Genomic DNA, 24719 nt, shown 5'->3' with positions numbered 1-24719 from the left:
TAAACACCACTCGTGACATTCTATCCACCTTCTCTGAGGCTTTCTGCATGTGAACACCAAAGTTGAGCCTCATGTCTATCCAAATGCTAAGGTATTTTGTCACAGGCTTGACCTCAATTCTGCAGCTTGAGATATGATTTAGCAGTATTTATGATTTAGCAATACCTGTAATTTAGATTAAAGTTAAGAAAAATTGTTATAAGTTTCATTAAAATTAAACTCATTAATCATGAGTGGTACAGACAAATGTACAGTTATTGACACAATAGTTTAATGTAAATCATTTTTCATGACCCATAACTATGAAAAACTTACTTTTTAAAATTTTTAGTTAACAAATAAAATTTTGATAAGAAGCACGCTATGAAAAAATTTCTCTTCTTGATTACTTATGTAGAAAATGTTTCAAATCTCATTCAGAAGAATCACTTGCTATAATTACTAGAATGTGAGTGAATCAGTATTTAAAACATTAATTCCCAAAATAGATATTCTGTAAAATATAATACATTCTTGATTTTATTTTCAATTTATTTTTTCCACGTAACTCATCACAATACTTTGTTTTACTTTGGGCCTTATTATGCTTTCATTGCAAGTTATTTTACAGAACAATATTATATCTGTTGATGAATTTCTAAATAATTATTTCTTATATTTTAGACCTATTTTAAGACTTTAATCATATTTATTTTTTTATTTTATAATTAATTTGTATTTTGTGATGCTACTCTGATCAATGTTTTACCACAGATTCCCTTGATCCATCCAAGCAAATGCTGGGCAAAAAAATTCCTTTTTTGCCTGTTTAGTAGCATATGATCTACTCCTGACAAGATCTATATAATGCATTATTGTGTGTCAATCAGAATAAAAGATTAATTTACTTAATTCTAGTCTACTGTTAAACCATCTATGGAGTTATGTAATTAAGCTTAGGCTTTCTTAAATTATTTTAAAACTTTTCCATGTAATATAAAATTTGAAAAATATTTTTAAAAGCCCACCTTTCAATAATATTTAAAAACGTTGCTTTTATATTTCATTGAATTTTTTTTTAAAGAGAACATATGAATTTTCCTCCATAAGAAGTTTTATTTTTACTAGCAGTATTATTAAAGCAATCTCTTGATTCTGATGAATGAAATAAGAAAGAAATCGATCTATTGTGTAAGTTTTATTCATGGAAATCATACAATTACCGCTTACAGAACAATTTAATGGGTAAATGTTTTTAGTCATCTGTTAACTGATTGGTTTGATGTTATTCTCTACTTAATATTTGTTATGCACTAAATGACTTAAAAATAGTTTAGTAAATGAGTAAAAAATTATGTTTTAAAATGTTATGCTCTTGGTTCAAGTTGTACTGCTTACCCAATTTTAAAGCTAAATTTATCCAAAATCATTTCAAATCATAAACAAATGAATATATAGGAATTTTGAAATGAAACCACCTGAAAATTTTGTTTAAGTATAAGTTTTCATACAAATTATAATCAAAGTACCTGTGTCATTGTGCCTAATTGTCTGATTAAACAGGGTGAACAACTTAAATCTGAATTGCTACAGATTAGAATCAGTTGCAACATAAAACATTTTATGAATGAAATGAAAAAGTAAATTAGTTTCTGTATTTACATTAGTAAAAGTTTTATACTCACATTTACCATATTTTTACAAAAGATGTTTGAAGTGAACGTCCTGTTCATCAATGCACTTTTGTGTTCGAGTGATCATATTGAGAGTCACCTGAAGTAAATATTGTTGTCAATGCCGTCAACCTCTAGTTGAATTTGCATCTTCGATTAATTGATAGTGTAGAGATTTGATCTTTCAAATAGCCTCTAAGCAAAAATCGCAACAAAAAAATTCTGGAGAGTACAGAGGCCACTGCCCTCTACCGACAGTTTTTTCTTAACCTACATGAACATGTGCTAGTGAATCATTTAATGTGTGATAGGCTGCTCTTTCTTGTTAGAAGAGCCCATTTCATTTTTCATGATCGTTAACTGAAGGTAGATTTCTTTGAAAATCATATTGTATACTTCTTTTTTGATAGTCTGGTCAAAAAATATTAGCCTCATTATATGACTACTAGAAACAGCACACCACATCCCAATCTCTCTCATCATGAGGTGGAAACCATTTTTAAAATTGTGTATTCTGCTCTTTGCTGAGACTGGTAATCAGAAATTTTTTGCCAAAAATGAAACAATAGTTTAAAAAACACAAACTTTAAGAAACTGTTTTAGCTTATGGGGAATAATAATTAAAGTATACAATGATCCAGATCAGTAAAAAATATTCCAGCTAATCTTCAAATCTAAACCAGTAAATATTTACGATTAAAGCAGTATATAAGATTTTTTATAAAACATTTAAATTAATATACAATTATTTACTTTACAGTGAGAGGAGATGTTGCTGTACCTACTCCGAGTGAAAAGCCAGTTGTTGTGCATGGTTCACCTTCAAATTTTGCTCGTGGTGCTGCTCGTCAGATATTTGGTAGTAAAACCATCAGACAACCAGGAACACCAACCTCCAATAGTAACCATAATAACAACAACAACAACAACAACAACAACAATAATAATAATAATAATAACAACCATAACCATAATCACCATCAGCACCATCATAGAGGGTCTGGTAAGTCATTATTAATATTATTAATACTTTGTCATTTTAATATGTTTTAAGTGGTTCTGGTTATATTTTCTAATAAACATGCTTTTTATCCTCCAAGTAAAATTTATCCTTTAAAATAAATCACTTGATCTATTAAAAAAAATTTACTGAAATAGGTAAAAAGATCCTTTGTGCTGATGACATTATACACACAAACATGGATACTTTAGGCAGAATGGTGGAGAATTGTAGCATCTCGACCTGAACACAAAGAGTTCTGGTTTCAAGTCCCACTATAACTTGACATTTTTCATATGCTGCAAGATCCATTTCTAATCAGTAATTGTAATTGGGTTTAGTACCTGATATTATTTGAAATTTTTAAATAAAGTGAATACAATGCCAGTAAAGTCTGTACAGACTTTATGGCATTTTATACAGCTTAAAATTTAACCACTTCCCAATGATTGAGTTGAATATTATGAATTATTTTTTTCAGTTTACTTATTTTAAAATTTATTATATAAAGAAATAAAAGGGTTAGAATGTATGGTTTAAAAAAAAAAATTAGCACCAAATTTATTTTATGCTAAGGTGCATAAAGAACACATATCATTACATGAAATGTAATATAAGACACCTAAGATTACTTTGCGCTGTGTAAAAAATTAGCTAAAAATACACTTTTATTTACTTGCAACCCTGTGGGAACTTTTGAGTACTATTTTCAGCTTAATAATACCTCATCAAAAAATTAATAAATAAAATACAACCTGATTATATACAAAAAAGTAAAAAAAATATTTTAATTTCCAAAAACTGCTTTTTTTTTGAGTGTCAGATGCATTAAGGAAATTTGTTTTCAAAGATTATTCAGTGGTATCACTTCTATTGTTTCTGATCACATCAATTTTTCATAATTTATAAAACTTCTACAAAAGTTAAACTTTGATTAATATTCTTCTCCCCCATTAATATCTTCTCTTCCAACATTACATTTTTTTTTTTTAATATAGCAAAAATCAATCCTATCTAATTTACAACCTAATCCAACAAATTGCATTATTTTATAACCAAATAGATGCAAAACATGCATTAATCCATACTATTTTACTAGTAGGCTTAAAAAAAAATTGGATTTATCATCTTTTTATTATTCTATCACCATGAAATGTAATCAATGTCAAAAGCACCAGTGCAATAAGGTTTGGCAATAGAGTTATTCCAAAACACATCAACATATAATAAAAGAATGAAGCTAAGAAAGGTAAACAGTACTCAACATAGAAATCTGGCATAAATGGTTGTTATTCATAGAAATGGTTGGTTGCATTATTTTAACAATGATTTTGTCTCATGTCAGGTCACTTACAATCAACCCACCAGATTGGTCTAATGGTGAACATATCTTTGCAAATCATCTGATTTGGAAGTCAAAAGTTCTAATGTTCAGATCCTAGTAAAGGCAGTTACTTTTATATGGATTTGAATACTAGATCATGGATACCGGTGTTCTTTGGTGGTTGGGTTTCAATTAACCACATATCTCAAGAATGGTCGAACTGAGACTGTACAAGACTACACTTCATTTACACTAATACATAACATCCTCTGAAGTAATACCTGATGGTAATTCTCAGAGGCTAAACAGGAAAAAGGAAGAAGAGAAGGTCACTTACAATCAGTGGCAGCTCGTAGCTAAAATTAGTGGGGGTGCTGCTCCAGAAAATGTTTAGTCTTTGTTTTAAAATTGTGTAAAAGGAAGCAAACATGTATAAAAGGTTAAAGTTTTCTGTAAAATAAAAGAACCAAAAAAAAAAAAAATGAATCAAATAGAATAGCTGGAAGCAGGATAATAATCTAATTCTACACTTTATCACATTCAAGAATATGGTACAAGGTTTTTAAGTGCAACACATGCGGAGTAAGAAAAAAGCTACTTTCCACCAGCTCACCAGGGTCGGCACTGCAGGAGCAGCAGTGCTCTCTCTCCCTTGCAGCCTCGCATGCAGCTTCCTATGTGTGCATGCGCACAACAGTCAAACACTACACCACTGGAATTGTGAAGCACACAGTTCCATACAAAGATTTTTATATCTTTTTCATTAACTGGGGTATGGCTAGTGACATTAGGCTTAGGGATTACATATTGTAGAAGTATAAAGAAAGAATTAAAGAAAAAAGTACTCATTATATTAAAGGTTATCAATAGTGGAAATAGGGGTGCTGCAGTTCCACAGTGCCTATACGCAAGCCGCCACTGCTTAGAGTATTACAGGTGTAGAAAATAACATACATACAAGTAATGTCAGGTTAACAATAACTTTCATGTTCTAATATACAGAGAACTAAAATATTTAAAAATCGATAATATAAAATTAAAGAATGAATTAAATATCATTAAATATATTGCCACAACCAGTGAATATAATAACAAATAGATAAATTATATAATAAAATAAAACACAAAATACACATAAAAGACAAAATAAAATGAACTAATAATGATAATAAATACACTAAATTCGAATGTAACATAAATTATAAAAAGTTCAACAAAATATTTAAATCATTTGGGCTAAGAACTGCACACATAACTAATAATAAAATATATAAATAATGTGGATCCTGCAAATGTCAATGTAGAAATCTACATTGACTTTGTTATTATTTTTTGTTTTTGCAGGATCCATGGAATATTAATTTGTAATATGTAGTACATGGAATATGTAATTTGAAGTGCGCAGATTGCGATTTAAAATCCATCGGCATGACCAATAGATCATTTTCAATAAGAATTAAAGAGCATCTAAATTGTATAAACAAAGATCATACAATTAAATCAAATTTTGCTAAATATATTATAAATAATAACCATAATTATGACCCAGACAAATTTATTAACATACTCGATTACTCTAATAACATAATAATACTAATATTTTAGAAAAATACCATATGTATTTAAATAATAATAAATTAATAAACGATCAGTTAAAATTTGATAACGATGTTTTATACAAGCATGTAAAAAGTAGCAGTTATAGATTATGTTGGCCAAACTGATACACATCCATTTTAACGTAATAGTTGAGACCACCAAATTGACAGGACGTAAATTATAAATTACGTTGACGTAATTTTATAAAATATGACGACCAACTGTTATGTTATAACAAATATCACGATTTTTGATAATTTACATGTGAAGTTTTAATATTACAAATAATAGGACGAATATGAGAGTTCCTGAAGATGGAATTTAATTCCGAAAGCGCTTGAAAGTTTCGAATTGAATTTTTGGTAAGCGGTTTTTTTTTGTATATTAACTTCAGTTAAATAGTTTTAAATGAATATTAATAATCGTTGTCTTACTCATAACCTAAAAATTTATTTTTATTTTTATCTAACCTAAATCATATTTAATTCAATTTCATCTCTTTATCATTGTATTTTCTGTATAAAAACTTTATTATAAATCAATAGCTATTAAACGTATAACTAAACGAAAGCAGACATCAAAGACAATTAAATCAAAAATTTAACACCTAAAAAAAAATACCTTGAAATTTGTTAGTGTCAAACAAAACTTGCAGAATCTGAACCATTAGCTGGAGCTTCTCAGGAAAGTACTGGTGGTTGAATTTCGTTAACATAATATCCTACATCCATCCCCCCCCCCCATGAAAAGAATCGGTGTGACACCTGGTCACAAGAGTTTGCAAATAGAAAAACAACAAGCTAAAAAGGAAAGTGTTGAATGACATCTTCCAAGAGTGCAGCATTTCAAGAAAAAACTGAGACTAGAAAATTTAAGTAAAGAGAAAGAGAAACAAGAAGAAGAAGGAGAAAATTATTTAACCCGGGTTATTCTAAGATAGCTTTACTGGCTAACAGAAAATATATTTGTAAATATGTTTCTATTGTTTTCCCAAAATATTGATTTTATATTTTTGAAACGCTGGGATAACTGTAACTCTACTTCTAAATAAGATATCTTATTGATAATTTTTCCAAATTGCATGGAATTTCTGGATCAATGATTTGTAGAGAGGGTATTTTAAAATATTTAGTATGAAAAAAGTTAATGAGTGAAATATCAAGTAAATAGAAGATTTTTAACAATTTTTAGATGTAATTTTATTATGAGACTTTGAAAACAAGCAAATAAAAACCCTCCCCAAAAATCATAATGCAGAATTTTCTGTTTCATATGACACAAAAATTATTCCGGGATAAGTAGTTCTTGAGAAATATCCGTCCCCATAAATTGCTATTTTTTAACCCTCCACCCTATTTTTAGGGATTGTAATGAATTTATATGTGCAATTTTTTTGTATGATAATCTGAATTTATATATTAATTATTGTTAGATGTAAAACGGCAGAATATCTGCAAAAAAGAGATTTTTTTCTGTTGGCTACCCCCTTAACTTTGTCATTGACAATTTTTAATGAACTGTATACTATAATGAGACTTTATCAAATTATTACTATTTAATGGAATAATTTATGTAATAATAATATTTTAAGAATAATCTATTTATTCTTTCCAATATTTTGTTTTATTTGTAATTCTATTGCAAACAAAAAATGTATTTTTTATATTCATTTTTTCTGTACATATACCCAAAATTTCTCATTTCATTGGTTATTTTTCATTAATAGGCAGTCTTAATAAAATTGCACAAATTACAGCCGTGCCTGTCCAATCATGCATTTCCAAGGAAGAGACGCTACCAAAATTCTGCTCCCATTCTACCATATATTAATTGTTTACTCTCATTTCTTCTATTTTTAAAATAAAGTTGTATTGGTTAATGTAACTAGTTTATGTTAATAATAAGTTGTTAACAAGAAAGTTAAGTTACTGACAAGCATTATTAATGTTACTAGCAAATCAATAGAATATAATAAAATTGAGTATAGTAATTAATTATGATAAAAAAAAAAAAAAATGAAATTAAAATTAAAATAATATTAAAAAGGGATAATAGTATAAAAGGGATTTGGTTTGCTTGGCATTTCTCCTGCCACCACCCTATTCGGTTGCCCTAAAGCATAAGACCGAATGTCTGTGCCACTGAGCCTTGAAACAGTTACGAAAGGCTACTGAGCCTTGAAACAGTTTAGCGACCAGTGTCTTAAGTAGCTCCTAGAGCTAACCTAAGAGCAGATAAAAGGGATGGAATTTAAATATTTAAAAAAATATATAGAAAGAAATAAATTAATAATTTAGGCTGGTGATAAAACAGTTAAAGCTTATATAATGCATAATTCTAAGAATTGTAATTCAGAGATATACATACACATACACCTTGACTGTTAAAAAAGGTTCCCTGATGAGAAAAAAGATTATTTATTTATCAACACATCTTTTAACAGGAATAACATGAAAAGTGATGTTCATCTATTTAATAATTAAATATTAACACTGGTCGAAAGTATTTTTGGAAGTAGGGGTTTTATATTCTACAGTATGTTTTTATGTTGAATCAGAATATGTATTCCAAAATATATATTGTGTACTAAAAAAGAAAACCACTTCATTATGTCACATTTTAAAGTTACCTGTGCCTGAATTTATGTGTTGTACCATTATAATTTTAGCATATAAGATATACAAACTTTGTAGTATTGTTTTAGTAAACATGTCTATTCACATCTGATTCCATATCAGGTCTAGCTACATGCTGCTAACCACCGGGTTGGTCTAGTGGTTAACTAGACCTTATGGCTTCCCAAATCAGCTGATTTGGAAGTCGAGAGGTACAGCGTTCAAGTCCTAGTAAAGCCAGTTATTTTTACATGGATTTGAATACTAGATCGTGGATACCGGTGTTCTTTGCTGGTTGGGTTTCAATTAACCACACATCTCAGGAATGGTCGAACTGAGAATGTACAAGACTACACTTCATTTACACTCATAGATATCATCCTCTGAAGAATTATCGAAACTGTAGTTACCGGAGACTAAACAGTAAAAAGAGAGCTACATGCTGCTGTAAAATTATAGTTACAATATAAACTTGAGCCTGCACAGATAAAGCAGTGTACCACATAATGAGTCATGCCATTAAATCAAACTTCCTTCTTTATAATTTCAGCACTTAATGACATAAATTATATATATTTTAGTGGATTTTCAAAGAATTTATAGAAATCGCTACTACACCAAGTCAGATTTTGTTAGGAGTGTCGGGAGGAGTGTACCAACTTTTCTTTACATTTTGAAGTCTACTTCTTCAATACGATTCAGCATTAAATCAAACTTCCTTCTTTATAATTTCAGCACTTAATGACATAAATTATATATATTTTAGTGGATTTTCAACGAATTTATAGAAATCGCTACTACACCAAGTCAGATTTTGTTAGGAGTGTCGGGAGGAGTGTACCAACTTTTCTTTACATTTTGAAGTCTACTTCTTCAATACGATTCAGCAATGTTCATACAGAGTATCACGAAGTTCTACCAGGACTTTGATGAACTATTCTAATCATACAAACAGTAGAAAAAACTGTTATAAACATATATCTTAAAATGCTTCATTTGTGAGTTACGGCTAGTGAAAGATTTCGCTCGGATTTCACTTACCCCGATTAAATGAGGTCATACTGACATGAAAATCGAATAAAATAAGTCCCAGAGTCGTATCTGCAGTGGTTTTTGAGAAATTTGTGGTAAAAACCCTGTTTTTTTATGTTTGACGTATAATATAACTTTGTTAAATTGGTAATAAACATTAAAAACGTCTTTTTTGTGGAAAATTTAATTCTGAATAAAATGAAGTGAAACAGAAAAAGTTAGAAAATTTTGGATTTTATTTAGAAGCAGTACACTAGACCAAAGGCATTGTTTTTTGTTTTTTTTTGTCTTCAGTCATTTGAGTGGTTTGATGCAGCTCTCCAAGATTCCCTATCTAGTGCTAGTCATTTCATTTCAGTATACCCTCCCCAACAACTCTACATCCTACATCCCCAACAATTTGTTTTACATACTCCAAATGTGGCCTGCCTACACAATTTTTCCCTTCTACCTGTCCTTCCAATATTAAAGCGACTATTCCAGGATGCCTTAGTATGTGGCCTATATGTCTGTCTCTTCTTTTAACTATATTTTTCCAAATGCTTCTTTCTTCATCTATTTGCCACAATACCTCTTCATTTGTCACTTTATCCACCCATCTGATTTTTAACATTCTCCTATAGCACCACATTTCAAAAGCTTCTAATCTTTTCTTCTCAGATACTCCGATTGTCCAAGTTTCACTTCCATATAAAGCGACACTGCAAACATACACTTTCAAAAATCTTTTCCTGACATTTAAATTAATTTTTGATGTAAACAAATTATATTTCTTACTGAAGACTCGTTTAGCTTGTGCTATTCGGCATTTTATAACGCTCCTGCTTCGTCCATCTTTAGTAATTTTACTTCCCAAATAACAAAATTCTTCTACCTCCATAATCTTTTCTCCTCCTATTTTCACATTCAGCGGTCCATCTTTGTTATTTCTACTACATTTCATTACTTTTGTTTTGTTCTTGTTTATTTTCATTCGATAGTTCTTGCGTAGGACTTCATCTATGCCATTCATTGTTTCTTCTAAATCCTTTTTACTCTCGGCTAGAATTACTATATCATCAGCAAATCGTAGCATCTTTATCTTTTCATCTTGTACTGTTACTCCGAATCTAAATTTTTCTTTAACATCATTAACCGCTAGTTCCATGTAAAGATTAAAATGTAACTGAGATGTAACTGAGACTCCCTTTCTTATTAGGGCTTCTTTCTTATGTTCTTCAATTGTTATTGTTGCTGTTTGGTTCCTGTACATGTTAGCAATTGTTCTTCTCTGTATTTGAACCCTAATTTTTTTAAAATGCTGAACATTTGATTCCAGTCTACGTTATTGAAAGCCTTTTCTAGGTCTATAAATGCCAAGTATGTTGGTTTGTTTTTCTTTAATCTTCCTTCTACTATTAATCTGAGGCCTAAAATTGCTTCCCTTGTCCCTATACTTTTCCTGAAACCAAATTGGTCTTCTCCTAACACTTCTTCCACTCTCCTCTCAATTCTTCTGTATAAGATTTTTGATGCATGACTAGTTAAACTAATTGTTCTGTATTCTTCACATTTATCTGCCCCTGCTTTCTTTGGTATTATAACTATAACACTTTTTTTGAAGTCTGATGGAAATTCCCCATTTTCATAAATATTACACACCAGTTTGTATAATCTATCAATCGCTTCCTCACCTGCACTGCGCAGTAATTCTACAGGTATTCCGTCTATTCCAGGAGCCTTTCTGCCATTTAAATCTTTTAATGCTCTCTTAAATTCAGATCTCAGTATTGTTTCTCCCATTTCATCCTCCTCAACTTCCTCTTCTTCCTCTATAACACCATTTTCTAATTCATTTCCTCCGTATAACTCTTCAATATATTCCACCCATCTATCGACTTTACCTTTCGTATTATATATTGGTGTACCATCTTTGTTTAACACATTATTAGATTTTAATTTATGTACCCCAAAATTTTCCTTAACTTTCCTGTATGCTCCGTCTATTTTACCAATGTTCATTTCTCTTTCCACTTCTGAACACTTTTCTTTAATCCACTCTTCTTTCGCCAGTTTGCACTTCCTGTATAGTATTTCTTAATTGCCGATAGTTCCTTTTACTTTCTTCATCACTAGCATTCTTATATTTTCTACGTTCATCCATCAGCTGCAATATATCGTCTGAAACCCAAGGTTTTCTACCAGTTCTCTTTATTCCGCATAAGTTTGCTTCTGCTGATTTAAGAATTTCCTTTTTAACATTCTCCCATTCTTCTTCTACATTTTCTACCTTATCTTTTTTACTCAGACCTCTTGCGATGTCCTCCTCAAAAATCTTCTTTACCTCCTCTTCCTCAAGCTTCTCTAAATTCCACCGATTCATCTGACACCTTTTCTTCAGGTTTTTAAACCCCAATCTACATTTCATTATCACCAAATTATGGTCGCTATCAATGCCTGCTCCAGGGTAAGTTTTGCAGTCAACGAGTTGATGTCTAAATCTTTGCTTAACCATGATATAATCTATCTGATACCTTGCAGTATCGCCTGGCTTTTTCCAAGTGTATATTCTTCTATTATGATTTTTAAATTGGGTGTTGGCAATTACTAAATTATACTTCGTGCAAAACTCTAAAGTCGGTCACCTCTTTCATTCCTTTTGCCCAGCCCGTATTCACCCACTATATTTCCTTCCTTGCCTTTTCCAATGCTTGCATTCCAATCTCCAACTATTATTAAATTTTCATCTCCTTTTACGTGTTTAATTGCTTCATCAATCTCTTCGTATACACACTCTACCTCATCATCATCATGGGCGCTTGTAGGCATATAGACGTTAACAATCGTTGTAGGTTTAGGTTTTGATTTTATCCTTATTACAATGATTCTATCCCTATGCGTTTTGAAATACTCCACTCTCCTCCCTATCTTCTTGTTCATCACGAAACCTACTCCTGCCTGCCCATTATTTGACTGAGTTAAGTACTCTAAAATCACCTGACCAAAGTCGCCTTCCTCTTCCCACCGAACCTCACTAATTCCTACTATATCCACATTTGTCCTACCCATTTCCCTTTTTAAATTTTCTAGCCTTTCAACCTTTTTTAAGCTTCTAACATTCCATGCTCCGACTCGTAGAATGTTATTTTTTAATTTTCTGGTGACCCCTTCCTTAGTAGTCCCCACCCGGAGATCCGAACGGGGGACTATTTTACCTCCGGAATATTTTACCAAGGAAGGCGCCTCCATTATTGCTATGTGAAAATGCAGAGAGCCACATTTTCTTGGAAAAAAAACAGCTGTAGTTTTCCATTGCTTTCAGCTGCGCAGTACTCAGAGGACTGAGTGATGTTGATGCGGCCGTTTAAGTCATTGTGACTCACGCCCCTAACAACTACTGAAAGAGCTGCTGCCCTCTTTCAGGAATCATTCCTTAGTCTGGCTCTCAACAGATACCTCTCCGATATGGTTGCACCTTCGGTCCAGCTACTCTGTATCCCTGAGCACTCAAGCCCCCTCACCAACGGCAAGGTCTCATGATTCATAGAGGAGGAAAGGCATTGTACGTACTAGTTTATAATAAATGTTCAAAAATGAGTCCACCATTTTCAACATTTCTTGGCACGCTTCTGTGCTGCTTTTGTTGCTCATTTTAGTATTTCAGGGTTATCCTTAAGTTGGTCAGCTGCATCCATAATGCGCACGATTATTTCCTCACGAGAATGTATTTTTGTTTTGTATACAATATTTTTTTCCATCCCCAGATGCAAAAACTGAAAGCGTTAGATCAGGCGATCTTGGTGGCCAGGAATGTGAACCTCTGCGATCGATCCATTTCTCAAGGAAATTGTGATTTAAGTGAGTGGAAATTGCACAAGAGATGTGGGAAGGCGTGCCATCGTGCTACAAGTATACTTTGCGTCTCAGCGCTAGAGGACCATCTTCAAGCAGCTGCGGCAATTCACCTTGAAGAAAGTGGAAGTAGACCCCAGTATTTAAGCGGACAGTTAATATCAACGGTCCAAACAACTGATTGAAGAAGCACGCATCATACATTGACGCTAAATCAGTGTTGAAAATTGCCTTGGGATGTTCTTCGGCCCATGTAAATTCATTACGTAATTTGTTGACGCCATCTCGAGTGAAATTTGTAGCGGCAGTAAGTAAAACTTACTTGTAGAGTTGTCGATTTGTATTCCACCAGTTGCAGAACTTAAAGCGAACCGGACCGTTTCCTAGGAGTAGATGTTGAACTGGCTGTTTATATGATAATAATAAAACTTGTTTTGTTTAAGTGTCCTCCAAACCATCGAATTCGAAACTCCGATCCGCTTAGAAAGATGTCGTGTACTAACGCCTGGACTGCGCTAAATTGCACCGACAATAATTACATCAATAACAACGTCTTATTTGATAGATCGTCCGCAGCTGGTGCGAATAGTAGGTAGTGAATCTGTTTCCCGAACATTGCGAAAAGTCGCGCTAATTGTTTTGGGATCTGAAATTCTGTGATTCGAGAGAACGTATTTCATATTCTACTGCAGCATCTGTAGCATTACCATTACACACACCCAAAATGAATATAAAATCAGCGTTTCCTAGTTGTAAATAAGTACGGCATTTACTTCAATGGCAAACCAATCACGTTAAAATGAAAATTAAAAAAAAAAATCTTCCCTAACGGTAGCACAGTTCACAGTAACCGATATATTAATGTACCTTACAGAATAATTTAAAAACGAATAAGTAGTGTGCATTATTGATCAGCCGTTGTTATTTTATTGCCAACTTTGATATAATAATTTTTCAAATAATTTAATGTATTTCTGTCATTAATAAAAAAAAATTATTGTCTTAAGTAATTTTTATTTATTTATTTTTATTTTACAGCTGTAATTTCCATTTTTTATTTTTTAACAGTAAATTTTGTTCTTACAAATTTTCACATAACCAAAGATGAATTTGATTTTTGTTTACATTAAATAAGTACTTTTCTGAATAAAATATATTAATAAGTACTTTCTGACAAATGTCGTAATGTACTGTTTCTAAATAACATTTTTAATTTTTCAACTTCGCTTATATTCAGCTTATCTTACAGCATTTTGTTCATATTTAAATTTTCTATAAGTTTTGTTTAAAGGTTTTATGTCTTATTACTTATTTAACAAAGTTATTTTATGTCAAACATAAAAACAAGTTTTTTTTACCTCAGTTTATTGATTTCACCCAAAATTTCTCAAAAACTATGTTTCTGGGTCCTATTTTATTCGATGTTTAAGTTCAAAGCCATAAGAAATCACTAATTCTGCCCCATAATTAATGCCCTAAAAATTTTGGTACAATCTGATTTCACCAGGGTAGCTGAAATCCGAGATATGAAATTTTTATTTTTATTCAGTAGTAGAATAGATTATGGAAGTCCCGGTAGAACTTGGTGATACTCTCTGTATTGATACGTGTGTATGTTTATGTATAACATTTTTTCGTCCACTCTATCAGATACAAATCTTAACAGATTTTGACAAAACTTGGTAGGGTGATGTAATCCTATTCAGAATAGAGCTGTATTGATTTTCAAGCCAATCGATTACAGGAACCAGAGTTAGAAGCAAAAAACTGGAATTTTTTGTATGCTTTCAAGCTTTTCTTGTCATTTGAAGGATAATATGTCAGAAAGCCAAAATTAGATTTTTGCAAGCATTGCCAGGTGCAAGCTAGCTTTGTTGCTGTACTTTAGTTTTGCAATAATCCAAATGTGATCTGGTATGAAGGAAAGGGATTGGTGTCCAAAAAATAAGTTTTGAAGTTTTAATTTTTTTGGGTCTGATTTGGATCAATTTGAACCTTTTCTTTTTGTGAGCCCAGCTCAAAAACCAAACTAATTATGTGTAACAGTATCAGAGTGGGTTGTTGGCAAGGAGCAGTGTTGAGAAATTGATGCATTCACTATTCAACAACTATATGAAAAGGAGGAAGAAAAATCCAAATTTATATATTTATTAGGACATTACACAGTACCTCGCAGTAACACATTATACTAACAATATGAAATAAAAATAAAAAATGAAAGCAATATTATTTTCAAAAAACATTACAGCAGAGCAGCATCCTTTCATCCTTGACTGAAACTGGAAATCCTCCCATCTGATGCACTTATTGTAACAGAGTTTTTTCTTCTTGTGTGGTCTTTATTGTATATGTTAGTCAAAGAATTATAATTATTCAAAAGTGGGACAATAATTTTACTGAGGTGAACATTTTTCTTACTGACTTACCCATGAGTTATATTACAGTATTTTACTAAATACCAGTCAAAGAATTCTTTTAAATATTACTAATAAATAGTAGGAAAGTTGTGTGTACCAAAACAGCTGCTGTAATTTTTAAAATATTTTTTTAAAAATCAAATTAGATAACTTCTTTTGTATATATATATATATATATAAATGTTTTTATTTTTTAAATATTTTATTCATTTATTTTATTTTTTGTGTATATATTAGTTTCTTAAAACTTTTATGAATTTAAAGTTTGAATAGAAATTGCACTCGTAAAAATTTTACAAATATTTTTTTTTTGTTTACAATGAATTATTATTTTTGTATTGACTTTTTGTGGATAAATTCACAATATATATATTTATTTATAATAATTTATAACCAGTATATATACTCAAAGATGTCATTATGATAATTATAATCATAATGATGTATATATATATATATTTAATGAAATTTAAACCATCAAAACACAGTAAATAGATAAGTTAAACTTACCATACTAATTCCAAGAATCGATTTTCGCAGGATCAGTTGGTATTTAATTTTACAATTAGATTAAAATAAATTGTTTTTATAATTTGTGGATTTTGAATTTGTCAAAATTGTTACCGTTTTAGAAATTTTGAAATTATTATGGACAAATATGCAAATTGTGTTATCCAATACTTGAATGTACTGGATCTTCACAAATTATAAAAACAATTTATTTTAATCTAATTGTAGAATTAAATACCAATTGAAAATTTAGTATCCCATGAAAATTGATCCTTGAAATTAATATGGTAAGTGTAACTTATATATTTACTGTGTTTTGGTGATTTAAATTTCATTTGATATTAAATTTTATTCGCACAGTAGCCAATATATTAATGGATTATTTGAATTTTCAAAAAAAAAATTGTATTCACTGCTTATAAATTTTGTTTCAATTGTACTTTGGGAGACAAGATAAAACTTGGGCACCTGTCCATATAATATTTATTAAGTATCACGGTAAGCTAACACATTGGTTACAAGGGGAAAATGAGCATTCGTCTTTTTGAGTACCAATGGTTTGGTTAAACGTTTTACTTCATAAAATAACCACTTTCAACACTAACAGCTTCTGGGCAAAAAATTTCTGATTCAGTTAAAGATTCTCCTGATACTATTGCAGAAGCATTAACTTCAAGAGATAAATCAGTCAGTCACTTTAGAACAGCCTTTCTCAACCTGGGGGTCGTGAAATTAGCCTAAAACTTTACATGTAAACAATATTGAAATCATTTTATGAGAAAAAAGAATCATTAAAAACATACATTTATAAGTACACATGTAAAGAAACTAAATTAAGGAGATGATTGTGGTTGTTTTTCATTTAAAAATTTCTTTTTATGTGGATCAATGTTAATAACACACAAAAGCAAGTTGTTTGCAAATAATAAAAAATGATTCCTATATTTAGTTTTTAGCACAACCATAGACAAAAAATCCTTTTCACTGAGATAAGATGTGGCAAAAGGGATTAATATTTTCAATGTTTCTGTGACTAAATTTTCATATTTACCTCGAGCAAGCAAAAACGTACTATATCTTCAAATGGGAATTGTGGTTGTAATGTTTTATTGGCAGACATTTTAATGAGCTGGTTGTGAATCTTGATTGGAAACTTAGCAGCTGTAACAATGTTTTCATTAAATGGATTCAGTACCCATCTCTTTGAGAAATCATTTTTAGCTTCTGGGAAATATTCTGCTAACAGAATGTTTAGCTCGTCCAAACGCCTTCATGCTATCCAATCTGTGATGAATAATAGCATCTTCATCCAAATTTTTCACAATATAATTGAAAGTGAGTGGAAACATATAATTTTTGCTTCGAAAGTGAATAATCCAGATATCAAGCTTCTTAATGAAAGCATGAACTTTTTTATTAATAAAATGTTTTTATAATGTCCTTTTAAATTCACATTAAAGTCGTTTAAATGCAAAAATACATCAGCTAAGTAAGCCAGCAACAACTTACACCTGTTAGTCTGTAAAAACGTTGAGAATGCAATTTGTTTATCCTGGAAAAATATTAATTCATCTCGCAATTCCAATAATGGGATTAACACTTCCTCCATGATAACCATCCGACTTCTTTATAGAAAAGAAGAGATTTTTTCTTTTTGTCCATTTCATTGCATACTTTAGAAAACAGTCTATTCTGTAACGATCAAGTTTTAATAAAATTAACCATTTTTACAAAGCTTTACAAAGAATTTGTTTGAGATTTTCCAGCATATTTTTTGCGGCAAGAGCATTTCTATGAAGGAACCAGTGCGTTCATTTTGCACTTGGTAAAAGACGATGTTTTAAATTTTTCAGAAATCCATTGTTCTTTCCTGTTGTCGCCTTTGCACCATCACTACATACTGCAATAAATTTTGTCCAATCTATGTTATAGTTTTTAGTACAAAACCATCAAAAAGACATTGTTGTTTTTTTGCATGACCATGTATTGATTTGCAAAATAACATATTTTCTTTGATTGATCTGTCTGTATCTCATTCATAATTCACAAAACATAAGAATTGATAAATGTTTGCCATATCTATTGCATTCATCAAACTGAATACTTAAAAGTTCACTTGAACTCAGTTGCTCAATTATCTTATCGCAAATATTGGCAGCCCTGTCATCAACTTGCATTGATACTGTGTCATTCGAAAGTGGAATTTTTTTCAATTTTTTTGCTTCCACACCTATTAAAGCACTCACCATTTCAATTGCATTAGGCAGTGTGAGGTTTTCTGCAATTGTATGGGGTTTGGATATCTTAGCTATTCAGTGCTACAAGATAACACGCTTCAAGTGTACTTTTATCAGTACGGCTTGATTTACAAATAGTAGTTTGTTGATTTCTCAGAGTATGAAATTTTCTTTTGAATTCCATGGGTTTGTTTTTATGATCCAGATGTTTAGTTTATAAGTGTCAAATTAATTTTGATGTCATCATGCTTTCACTGGGGAGAACTTAAAAGTAAACAACACACTGTGGCTTTCTATCCAATGAGGTAAAATCATAAGTAATTGTCATTGTGCAACCTTGTCTTTTACCAATCCATTCACTGGCTGTAGATGGCTCACTTTGTTTTTCACAAATTTATCCATTATGCATAAGAATCTAATTAAAAAAAAAATCAGTTACACTGTTTGACCGCACTTAAAAAACCAAAACCTCAATTATTATTATTTTCAATGAAACTAAGCTTTTAAAAACTTCAATAAAAGCACCAGATGTGTCCTTTCCATTCAAAACTAAACTGACGTTATGCAATCCCTTACATCTCTTTTATGCACAACATGTTCAAACGTATCATATGCATGGTTGAACATGACACTCTCACAGCAAATATTATGCAAGCAGACCAAATTTCAAGGTGCATGTACAGATCAAGTTGGAACTAGTAAATTGTTCATGTTTGTATAGTTTATACATACATGTTCATATCCGTTGCTATCAACGCAGCTAAGTAGTTTTAACTCCAGGTTTCATTAGTTGTGCTGGGAATGGGGGGGGGGGGTTGCAAAATATTCATTATATGTAATTTTACTTTCTTTTATGGAGCTAAAAAGGTTGAGAATTTCTTCTCTAGAAAAATCAAATACTCATTCACATCTCATCACATGAGCAGAACTCTGTGATCTATTTCACGACTTGTATTTGTCTAAACATCAAACAGAATTCCGTAGTTCACATTTAAAGGAGTAAAAGTCATTAGACAAACATACTAAAATTTCATCGTATAAGAATAGAAACCAAAATTTAATGAAATACTTTACTATGATGTCTCAATTTGTTTCTGTTGTGATAATGGGTTAATGTTTGACCTGGGAGCAGATGCTAAGATGCTATTGTTTATCGGCATTTATTTATAGACTAAAAAAAAACTTAAAGGCAATGCTGTCTTATAATTCATTTATGTTTTTCTCTAAACAGGTAGCTCATTTTATAGGAATCAAGGAAACATATGTCACTCAGTAATTTGAAAGCTTTTAAGTTTGATGTTAAATTGAAAGAGAAACTATTCATCTGGCTTGAAATAAGAAAAGTTAATATGTAACTTTGTATTTGATTTCAAATGTAAAACAAAGGAATTAGAAGCATGGAAATTATTCAAGAATATTGTTCAAGGTTTTATTGAAGGCAAAGAAGCTGAAAATAAAGATCTGTTAATACAGAAACCCTTAGTCAACTACAGAAATGTAGGCTGCAGAATGTCACTGAAAATTCATTTTTACATTCCCAATTTAAATTCTTTCTTCTAAATTTGGGGTAAAGGCTGTAGAAGGATCATTCTTCTAAAAAGATAAAGGTTCCATCATTATACAAATTGAACAATACAAATCAAATCAATACAAATACAGCACATTAATAAGGCAGATAAGATGAATCTAATGAAAATTACAAAAAAAATTTACGAAAAGAAAACTTTCCAATATATAAGAGGAAAATACATTTTTCAATTTAATAGATATCAATTTCTGCAAAATTCAAGTACAATTTTACATATCATTTATTTTTATCATTTCTGAAATGATAGTTACTACAAAAAAAAAAAAAAATTAGGGTGATATGGAGATTATATGACAACTTTATGTTCCGAATGTTATGTAACATTCGGAACATAAAGTTAAAATTTTCCTATTATTTTTTAAGGGTTGTATCAAAAAATCTGAGGATGTTGAATAAAAAACTTGATTTGATTTTAAGATTCAACATAAAATATAGATTTAAATTTTCCTACTTCTGTTTCAATTCTGCAATTTTTTATTTTAAAATTTATATAGATCAATGTGATTTATTTTTAACAGTAAAAGATTAACAATAACTTCAGAGTTATGTTGAAATTATACTTCTAGAAAATCTGTTTGAACCTAATATGCATCTGTTTGGAGTTACTGGCAACATTATTCTTAATAGTGCCTGTCTTATAATGGTTAGAAAACTTGTTCAACCCTTTATTAAATTGCATTTTTTATCTATGCTTGGATTGTTCATTTAATATATTTTTTGTGAAATTTTGTGTGTTATGTGTGCATGCAAATTTCATATTGTCAAGAATGTTAATATCAATTTTTATGCCTAGGAAAAGGAAATTTGTAAGCTGTATCTAAATAATACATCCTATATCTTATATACATATTATTTCGATTTGCAAAAGTTGATTTTATTGTTTAATTGTTATGTAGCACATCTATATATTCTTTGTGTTCGTTCACATGAAACAGATAAATATGCATTCAGTCTGCCCGATGTAGATTTTAAAGCAACTACTACAATTTACTTTTTGTGGTCCTGGATTGCTGTGCTTGTCAATGTATGTTTTGTTGGCTTGCTGTGATCTTGTGTATTATGATTCAATTTTGAAAACAATAAATTACCTTCTTTTCTAAAAACAGTAGTAATTTTGTACGACTATTGTTTAATGTTTGTTAGTATTATATATTTTGTTACTTGATATGCTTTTGGTTTTTTTCTATATTTTGTGTAACGTAGTTGATATATACTACCTATACGCAAATATAAATAGCCATTTACCAATACCAGACCTTTTATTCTATTGAATTCTATGATATAGTAGTTATCAAGTGAAAAGTTTATATGCGTTAGGTTATAATATGTGTTGTGTTGAAGAAAGTGTGTTAGTTGCAGTGGGTTTTCCTTATATTTTTAATATGTACTTGCTGTCTATTTTGGATGTGGTGAGGTCAAGGTAGTTAAGTTAATGATTTGTTATGTTCATATTTTGCTGTAACATGTAACTTACTGACAATATGCTACATAAAATAAAAAACAAAATAAAAAATCATCACCTTGTAACAGAAAATATATAATGCTAACATGCATCACCCAGCGTTCACACAAGATTGCTAACATTTTTAAAATAGAAACTCACTTTAAAACACCCAACATCCATAGAACATTTCTGGCATTTTTAGAATAGAAAGTCACTTGAATAAGTCAATTATACAAAATTATATAAAAAAATATTTACAAAATAAATAATGATAATTATATCGATCCAGGATAATACACATTAAACTGTAGTGATTATGCTAAATACCAAATTAAATTTACTGGACACACATTCACACACTATATGTTGTAACAATGGAATAAACCATTGCAAACTAGCTCATAAAAGCATATTTTATTTTTAATTATCAGTAGTTTTGACGGATTTGCAACTTAATAAATGATAGATTGAACATAATAATAACATTGTGTACATGCTCAGTTATTTATTAAGAAGCCTAATTTTTGTTTTCATGTGTTTTATCCTCTAGACATTCCTCTGTCACTGAATTAACTAAACCAATATCATTAATATACAGTCCACCAACCTAAACCTAGTTCATCCTCCCACAAAAAATGTTTTATTCTGCCAAAAAATGTTCTCTTCTCTCATTCCTTTTAAGACCTTTTGTTCATTTATCAAACCACTTAATTTTCCATATTGTTCTAAAACACCATGTTTCAAAGGATTGATCTTTTCTTTCCTGATTTTCCTATTGCCTGTGTTTAGCTTACTACAAACCCTAAAATCCACAAGAATATTGTTTAAGAATATCTTTTAATTTTTTAGCTTGATTTTTTAATAATAGCAGACTTCTTTCTGAATGAATAGTCTCCTTACTTGTTTTTGCCCCTCTGTTTTATATAGGATCCACACATTAAATTTTTTTTAGACATAGGATACAAAAAAAAAACAAGTCACAACAAATTTGAACAATATAAAATTTACAAATACACTAAACTAAATAAAAATAACGTTTTAAACAAATATAATATGTTGATCAAACATATTATTCAGTTATATATGAATGTGGTTTCCTCTCCACTTTAAAATAAACACCACTAACAGTGTTCGCTGGTTACTCCACTGAAGAAGTATATTTTGCTCTGAAAAAATCTTTAACTCTTAGAAAGGTACAATTTCTATACATTTTCCAAACTGTCAGTGATTTTTTTTTTAAATGTAATATTTGTCATATTGAATGTGATGTTTTCATCTTTAAATAAATAGAAATCTTTATTTAATTAATGATGAATTTAATCATTAAATTTAAGTTTACTAAAATAAAAACTATTTCATAATTATATAATCAGATTCAATCACACAAGAGTGATTCTTTTTATCTGCTTCTATGCAGTGTTAGTTTTGTTTATGTTGAACAGAATCCAATTCCTGGGTGGATGAGACGTACGAGTACATTAGATTTTTTAAGATGTAATTAAGTTTGTAAGAATGATAATATACTTTGTACTAAAATTGTTTCACACTAGAGGTAAACCTCTGTACACATAATCTATTTTTTTATAAAAGAGAAGTATTGTTTATTTTCTGAAAAATGTTTAATGCAAAGTTTTATTCCAGCAAAGCGTTATTATTCAAGGCTTAGTTGAAATGGTTGAACTTTCATCATAAGTACAACATGAAATTTATATATTTATGAAGTTTATTGATAAGAAACTACAGAGATCATGTTAAACATTCAACAGAGAATATTGTATGTTGATATAAAATATCAACATACAATATCATGCTTATTGCTACATATTATTGAGTTTATTTATAAAGAAAATAATGAAATTTTGACAATTATTTTTCATTAACGTGAGAAAAATCTTGTTAAAAATATTTCCTTCTTTTACTGTTGAAGGAGTTCTAAAATTGTATAATAGCTCTGAAAATATTTTCTGGAAGTTTATTTTTATATATAAAAGAAACTGATGGCACTGCAATCAGCAAAAGTCCTGATTAACCAGAAATTGACTAATTTGTGTGGTCTAAGGTCAATGTTTTTCTTTACAACCTAATAATAAATACATATTCAAATTTCTTAATTCACTGGTTTCTTTATTGATAAAATTCTCTACTTTTGGGGGGTTTGTTTGTTTAAAATTTGATGTAAACTTTCACACTCGAGTAAATTGACTGAAACAGAACTATTTTTATTATAAAAATTATTTATTTTGTAAATTCTACAAAATAAGTCATAAAATTGACACTAAAATGATTAGAACTTAGCATGTCCTCCTTTATTTTAAAACCACTGGGTATGAAGTTTACTAGTACTCTGCACTTTACATGAATCTCTTTATTGTGAAACCACATCCATATGACAAAATCATCTTCTGTTTTGTTATATATTCATCTTTCTATACCACCTGCCCTTAGGAATGAGAACAGCTTTTCAGTTGACTTCATGTCTGGTGAATTAATAAGCCAGCTGAGTATTTTTATCCCTTTGTTTGAAAGTTTTACTTTTTTCACCTGTGGCATTATGCAAGAAAATAATGAATTATAATTAATTCTATATTATAAGAGTATACTAATATAATATTGTAAAATTCAGCCAGACTGTCTGGTGAAACACAGCAGACATATCAGGCTGAAGTTTAATTAACTCTGATTACATTTATCAGTGAAGATAAGTACTTTCATTGTTCATCTTATCTTTGCAAGATACAAGAGGTTCCTTCCTCACTATTAGGTAAAAACAATCCCAAAACATTTCTTTTGAGAATACATCAGGTTTGGTCAATATGTTTTGTGCTTAACTTTTAAGTCAGATTTTTCTTTTAACATAAAGTTGGGTAATGTCAGATAATACTACTTTTCTACCAACTTTGTACTTTCTAGTTCATTATAGGTTTTCTTTTTTCATCATTTTAAGTTAAAGGTTGTTTCTTTATTTTCTATATGGTTTTTTCCCTGCATCCAACAATCATAATAGTTGAACTGTTTTAAGACTAAAACTGTTTATTTTTTAACTTTTTCCTTTACAATAAGAAAATCTCTAAAACTGGTTTCCTTTTTGTTTAACAATTTCCTTTTCATTTAGATAATAGTGAACTAGATTTAAATGATGTTCAGTTAAATAATTCTGTTAACTATACTTATATATCATCTTACACTTGTCATACATTTCTTTCTGCAAGGAAAATGTTTTCATGTAAGGAAATTACAACAGCTTTGTTATATCCTTAACACACATTCATTAACTTCACAAATATATATATATACAGCAACAGAAAATCATAATAAAAGGGCAAAATAACGTGAAAAGAAAGAACTGAAGACTATCAAAACTGAAAATTAACTTCAAAATTTGATAAATGGTGCAAAACGCATGGAAACAAGATGACCAACCACAAACTGTGAAAATATTGTACTTTTTTCTATTAATTTGTATGAGGATG

The 24719-nt window shown here is 30.0% G+C and overlaps 1 protein-coding gene across 1 annotated transcript in view; it reads left to right on the top strand.

The window, feature by feature from the left end:
* Positions 1-229: 229 nt before the first annotated feature.
* LOC142319831 (low-density lipoprotein receptor-related protein 4-like) overlaps positions 230-24719 on the top strand; it is a 150878-nt gene continuing 126388 nt past the window's right edge. Inside the window, exons 1-2 of the mRNA XM_075357504.1 lie at positions 230-236; positions 2413-2553. Coding sequence (XP_075213619.1) covers positions 230-236; positions 2413-2553 — 148 coding nt within the window. The remainder of the gene's footprint in view (positions 237-2412; positions 2554-24719) is intronic.

The sequence above is a fragment of the Lycorma delicatula genome, chromosome 2 (genome assembly GCF_047948215.1).
Source record: "Lycorma delicatula isolate Av1 chromosome 2, ASM4794821v1, whole genome shotgun sequence".
In the NCBI taxonomy this organism is placed as follows: domain Eukaryota; kingdom Metazoa; phylum Arthropoda; class Insecta; order Hemiptera; family Fulgoridae; genus Lycorma; species Lycorma delicatula.
The sequence above is the reverse complement of the archived record's forward strand: the minus strand, read 5'-3'. Positions and strand labels throughout refer to the sequence as shown.